The sequence below is a fragment of the Calidris pugnax genome, unplaced genomic scaffold, assembly GCF_001431845.1.
Source record: "Calidris pugnax isolate Ruff unplaced genomic scaffold, ASM143184v1 scaffold469, whole genome shotgun sequence".
Lineage (NCBI taxonomy): Eukaryota > Metazoa > Chordata > Aves > Charadriiformes > Scolopacidae > Calidris > Calidris pugnax.
In genome coordinates this window covers 470,502-476,471 of record NW_015091303.1, presented here as the reverse complement: position 1 = coordinate 476,471, position 5,970 = coordinate 470,502, and the positions used below count along the sequence as shown (strand labels likewise).

Below are 5,970 nucleotides of genomic sequence, written 5' to 3'. Positions count from 1 at the left end.
GTGCTCCTGGACAGCAGCATCCCCCTGCTGCTGCTGATGGAGATGATGAAGATGATGATGGAGAACCTGCTCAGGTGGGGGTCCCGGGGGGGGTCAGGGTCCTTCCCACCTGCCCTGTGCCTCAGTTTCCCCCAAGCTGAGGGGTCACACCGTCCCTCCAGGTACATGGTGGCCACTCTGGAGGGGATGGTGGCCAACCAGTACGTCCTGGTGTGCCTGAGCTGGGGGGCAACGTGGGGGCAGATCCCCCCCCTTGGGCTGGATGAGATGGTGCTACCAGTGGATCGGCGGTGAGCGTGCCAGGCCTCACCATGAGTGTGCCAGGGCTCACCGTGAGCGTGCCAGGGGGGTGGGATGGGGGTGTTGGGGGGCACTGGGATCCCAGTGAGCCCTGGAGCATCCGGAAGGGTCTCCAAGCTGTGATCATCGTCCACCCCCCGCTCTCCTGGCCCTTCCTTGCTCACACGCGCGTGCGAGGCCTCGCACGGGGAAGTTCACCTCCTCCCGTGGTGGAGCCTGGTGAACCAGCTCCTGGGGCTGCTTTTCTCTCCTCGCAGGCTGGAGGTGACAGCGGGGACAACACAGGGTGACACAGGGTGGCATCGGGGGCTCTCCCTGCCCAGGACGTGGATGGGGTGGGGGGGGCAGGGGGATTTGGCTCGGTTTCTGGTGAATTTGGCGAAGGGGAGCGCTCTGCCGCCCGGCCGTGATGCCCAGCACGTGCTATTTCATATTTAATCCCGGCGCTATTTAAACTATATACACCCGCGCCCGAATTCGGGAGCCCGAGCCCTTCCTCCTCCTCCTCTTCCTCATGGGGGGGGCAGGGGGATTTGGCTCGGTTTCTGGTGAATTTGGCGAAGGGGAGCGCTCTGCCGCCCGGCCGTGATGCCCAGCACGTGCTATTTCATATTTAATCCCGGCGCTATTTAAACTATATACACCCGCGCCCGAATTCGGGAGCCCGAGCCCTTCCTCCTCCTCCTCCTCCTCCTCGCCTCGGGCCCCGTCCTGCCTCGGCCGGTGCCGGTGACACCCCGGTGGCGAGCCCAGGGCGGAGGTGACCCCCACCACGGTTCCCCAGGGTGGCGGAGGCTGCCTAATTGTGTTTTTTTGAGCTTTTTTGAGCGGCCGGTGCCGGTGACACCCCGGTGGCGAGCCCGGGGCGGAGGTGACCCCCACCACAGTCCCCCAGGGTGGCAGAGGCTGCCTAATTGTGGTTTTTTGAGCTTTTTTTCTTTTTTTTTTTTTAGAAAAACAAAAAATATCCTAAAAAATAGAAGGAAGGCAGGGGTCTGTGGCAGTGGAGATGCCGCGGGAGGCCCCCCCGGGCTCGCCGGTGGCGTCGGCGCGGAGCCGCTGCCGGTGAGACACTGAAGCGTCGGGGTTTAATCCCGGTTTTTGCACCAAAGCGTTGGGGTTTAATCCCAGTTTTGCTCTTCTAACGCCTTCCCGAGAGGGCACCCAAAACGGCCTCGGCACCGGCCTCGGCACCGGCCTCGTCGCCATCCCCCCGGGGGGGGGAAACCGAGGCACCGCGACCCACCGGCACCGAGGGGCCCATGGGAGACGCCGGTGTGGAAAAAAAGGGAAAACCAGGAGGATTTGGCACATCTCGGCTCCTGGGGAGGGTCGGGAGAGCGGCCGTGTCCTTTCGGCTGAAATCCCGGGGGGGCAGGAGGTGGGGGGTGCTGTGTCCCCCCCACACACCCCGTGTCACCCACCGATGGCTCCGGGGAGGAGGGATGTGCCGGGGGGTGGAGGTGACACGGGACCAAACGCCACCCGGAGCCGGGCTCTGCATAAATTACCGCGGGGTGAAAGCGCTCGAGGTCGGCTTCTCCTCCGGCTGGGGGATCAGGCAGTTCAAGTTTGGGCTGAAAAAGCCAGGAATCTGCAAAATCCAAGAGGGCGGGTTACAGACCTGCGCAAGGTGGTGGCTCGTTTGGGTGTGTTAATTAGTTGTGCTGGCTCGGAGGGGGACCAGGGCTGTCACCGCCGGGTACTCACACGCTACAAGACACGGGAGCTGCTCCACTGTCGCTCCCGACCACCCTTGGACCTCATCTCCTGGACGGCACCGCTCTGCGGGGGGGGTGCAGGGAGGTGTCACCACCGCGGTGAGACCCAGCACCCAACAGTGCCACCTCATCGCCCAGGTGTAAGAGCTGTCACCCAAATATAAGGCCACCTCACCCCACACTGAGAGCCACCACCCAACCATGGGATCCACCACCCCAACAGTGACACCCACCACCCAAACATGAGATCCACCACCCCAACAGAGACAACGAGATCCACCACCCCAACAGTAACACCAATCACCCAACCATGAGACCCAACCACCCCAACAGCGACACCAACCACCCAACCATGGGATCCACCACCCCAACAGCGACACCAATCACCCAAACATGAGACCCAACCACCCCAACAGCAACACCAATCACCCAAATATGAGACCCTACCACCCAACTATGGGATCCACCACCCCAACAGTGACACCCACCACCCAACTATGGGATCCACCACCCCAACCGTGACACCCACCACCCAACCATGAGACCCAACCACCCCAACAGAGACACCAATCACCCAAATATGAGACCCCACCACCCAACTATGGGATCCACCACCCCAACAGTGACACCCACCACCCAACCATGAGACCCAACCACCCCAACAGAGACACCAATCACCCAAACATGAGACTCCACCACCCCAATAGCAATGATCATCACCCAACCATGACACCCACCCCCCAACTGTGAGACCCAACCACCCCAACAGCGACACCAATCACCCAAACATGAGACTCCACCACCCCAATAGCAATGATCATCACCCAACCATGACACCCACCACCCAACTGTGAGACTTAGCACCCCAACATTGACAACCACCACCCAACTGTGAGACCCAACCACCCCAACAGTGACACCCACCACCCAAACATGAGACTCCACCACCCCAACAGCAATGATCATCACCCAACCATGACACCCACCACCCAACCGTGAGACTTAGCACCCCAACATTGACAACCACCACCCAACCGTGAGCCTCACCACCCAACCATGAGCCCCAGCACCCCAACACTGACAACCACCACCCAACCAAACAGTGACACCCACCACCCAAACATGAGACTCCACCACCCCAACAGCAATGATCATCACCCAACCATGACACCCACCACCCAACTGTGAGACTTAGCACCCCAACAGTGACAACCACCACCCAACCATGAGCCCCACCACCCAACCATGAGCCCCACCACCCAACCATGAGACTCCACCACCCCAACAGCAATGATCATCACCCAACCATGACACCCACCACCCAACCGTGAGACCCACCCACCCCAACAGTGACACCTACCACCCAACCATGAGACCCAACCACCCTAACAGTGACACCAATCACCCAAACATGGGACCCAACCACCCTAACAGCGACACCAATCACCCAAACATGAGACTCCACCACCCCAATAGCAATGATCATCACCCAACCATGACACCCACCACCCAACTGTGAGACTTAGCACCCCAACATTGACAACCACCACCCAACTGTGAGACCCAACCACCCCAACAGTGACACCCACCACCCAAACATGAGACTCCACCACCCCAACAGCAATGATCATCACCCAACCATGACACCCACCACCCAACCGTGAGACTTAGCACCCCAACATTGACAACCACCACCCAACCGTGAGCCTCACCACCCAACCATGAGCCCCAGCACCCCAACCGCACGCGTAGGCAGGGTACCATGGGCAGGCCTTCGCCCGCGGCCATGTCGCCAGAGCCGATGTGCGTCAGATGGACGAAGTTCATGGGCTCCCCGATCATGGACCGGTCGATTCGTCTCCTCCTCTTCTTCTGCAAGCAGATGAAGGCCATCAGCCCCCTCTGAGCCCACGGCCTCAGGGTGCCAGACCCTCCCCGACCCTCCCACTGAAGCTACTCACGGGCTGTGGCTTCTCTACGACGCAGCAGCCCAGCTTGTGCCAGAAGTCGCTCATATTGGCGGTGGCGTCCAGCTTCCCTCCCTGCCGGGCTGGCTGCCGGGGGGGCCGCGCCGGTGCAGAGACCCTCGCACGGGGTCACTCCATGGGGACGGATGGGGGGACCTGGTCAGGGTGGCCGAGCTGGTGGGGACACACCTGGGGGGAGGCAGAGGCGGGGAAGGGGAGCGTCATGGCCAGGAAGGGCTTGTCCCCGGGTTTGGGGATGTTGGGGGGCAGGATCAGCCCCCTCCCCATCCCAAGGCTACCCCCAGGTGATGCATCAGATTGGGGAAATCGAGGCACGGCGTGGAGAGGAGTAGTCGGCTGCGGGTTTTGAATGGAGGGGGGCGATGCCTGCAGTCCTGACTCCCCAAATCCACCCTAAATCCACCCTAAATCCACTCCGCATCGACCAAATGGAGACAGAGGCCTCTGAGGGACCCCAGGCATGGCACAGAGACCCCCAAGGGACCCCTGACATGGCACAGGGACCCCCAAGGGACCCCTGACACAGTACAGGGACCCCCCACACGGCACAGAAACCCCCAGGAAACCCCTGGGCATCACACAGAGATGCCCAGGGACCCCCAACATGGCACAGAGACCCCCAAGGGACCCCTGACACGGCACAGGGACCCCCGACACGGCACAGAAACCCCCAGGAAACCCCTGGGCATCACACAGAGATGCCCAGGGACCCCCAACATGGCACAGAGACCCCCAAGGGACCCCTGACATGGCACAGGGACCCCCAAGGGACCCCTGACACAGTACAGGGACCCCCCACACGGCACAGAAACCCCCAGGAAACCCCTGGGCATCACACAGAGATGCCCAGGGACCCCCAACATGGCACAGAGACCCCCAAGGGACCCCTGACACGGCACAGGGACCCCCGACACGGCACAGAAACCCCCAGGAAACCCCTGGGCATCACACAGAGATGCCCAGGGACCCCGGGCATCACACAACCACCCAGGAGAGATGCCCCATGGCCAGGGCAGGATCCGGCCCCGGCCCCCACCCCGGTGCAGGACGCAGCGGAGGGATGCTGCGGCAGGATGGGGGGGGGACACACATGGAGGCAGCCACAGCAAATCCCAACTCCCTGAGCCAGGCAGCTATAAATATCCCGGCCTTTCCGAAAAGGGGCCGGAGATTGAGCTCTTCCGCTCCGGCTCAAAAAGCAGACTGGGGGGGGGAAATAAACAGGGGGTCTGCCCGGCTGGAGGGGCTCTACCCCAAACCCCCACGGCCCCTGAGGGGTGGGCAGGAAAAGCTGGGCAGCCAAAGGGGGTGTGGGAAGGGGAATTCACCCCCAAATTAGTGCTTCCCCCCCTCCAAGGAGAGAGAAATCTTTCGCTGCAAAAGCACCCGGCGGCACGCACAAAACTCACCCGCCCACGGAGGGCCGCGGCCTGAGCACAACCCTATATCAGCCGCCGGAGAGTCCCCACGCCAGCGTTTGGGGGGCGGCCAGGGCCGAGTTTTACCGGAGCGAGCCCCCCCATGCCCCTCACCCTGGTGTTTGGGCCCCAGCCCCCAGCTTCCTCCCCCCCGGCGACCGCGGCTGCTGAGAACGGGCAGGTTGTGACACGTCCGGGGTGGTGTAAACCGGGGCCGTGCCCACACCAGCACCCCCCGGGCCAAAATCAGCCTCCCCCCCGGGCTGCGGACGGACAGACGGACGGACGAAGGAGCGGAGGGGGGGCTGCCTTTTCTTTCTAGCCTGGTTTCCTTAGGAAATGAGGCTGCCGGAGCCGGCCCCCGCCATAACACCCCGGTTCCCTACCGGATCCGGCAGCGCGGCGGAAAGGCCTTGGGGGGGGGGGAAAGCCCCCCAAATTCAGCATCACAACCGGTCCCCAAGGCGCTGGGGGACCTCCATGGGGAGCCCCAGGAGTGGGCTCAGCCTCGTACGAGCCACCAGCAAATCTCCGTGTAAACCC

The 5,970-nt window shown here is 62.3% G+C and overlaps 2 protein-coding genes across 3 annotated transcripts in view; one reads left to right on the top strand and one right to left on the bottom strand.

The window, feature by feature from the left end:
- PRUNE (prune exopolyphosphatase) overlaps nt 1-294 on the top strand; it is a 28,555-nt gene extending 28,261 nt beyond the window's left edge. Inside the window, exons 8-9 of the mRNA XM_014960830.1 lie at nt 15-74; nt 162-294. Of these exons, the coding sequence (XP_014816316.1) occupies nt 15-74; nt 162-294 (193 nt within the window). The remainder of the gene's footprint in view (nt 1-14; nt 75-161) is intronic.
- A 1,093-nt stretch (nt 295-1,387) lies between these two features.
- The window catches only part of CDC42SE1 (CDC42 small effector 1), a 25,056-nt gene continuing 20,473 nt past the window's right edge, over nt 1,388-5,970 (bottom strand). The window contains exons 1-5 of one of the 2 annotated variants that reach the window (XM_014960834.1): nt 5,419-5,504; nt 3,983-4,177; nt 3,783-3,893; nt 2,011-2,085; nt 1,388-1,894 (exon numbers count right to left, since the gene is read on the bottom strand). In XM_014960834.1, the coding sequence (XP_014816320.1) occupies nt 2,014-2,085; nt 3,783-3,893; nt 3,983-4,036 (237 nt within the window). In that variant the 5' untranslated portion in view covers nt 4,037-4,177; nt 5,419-5,504 and the 3' untranslated portion in view covers nt 1,388-1,894; nt 2,011-2,013. Of the gene's footprint in view, nt 1,895-2,010; nt 2,086-3,782; nt 3,894-3,982; nt 4,178-5,418; nt 5,505-5,970 lie in introns of those variants that run through there. The other variant, XM_014960833.1, reaches the window with a different exon arrangement.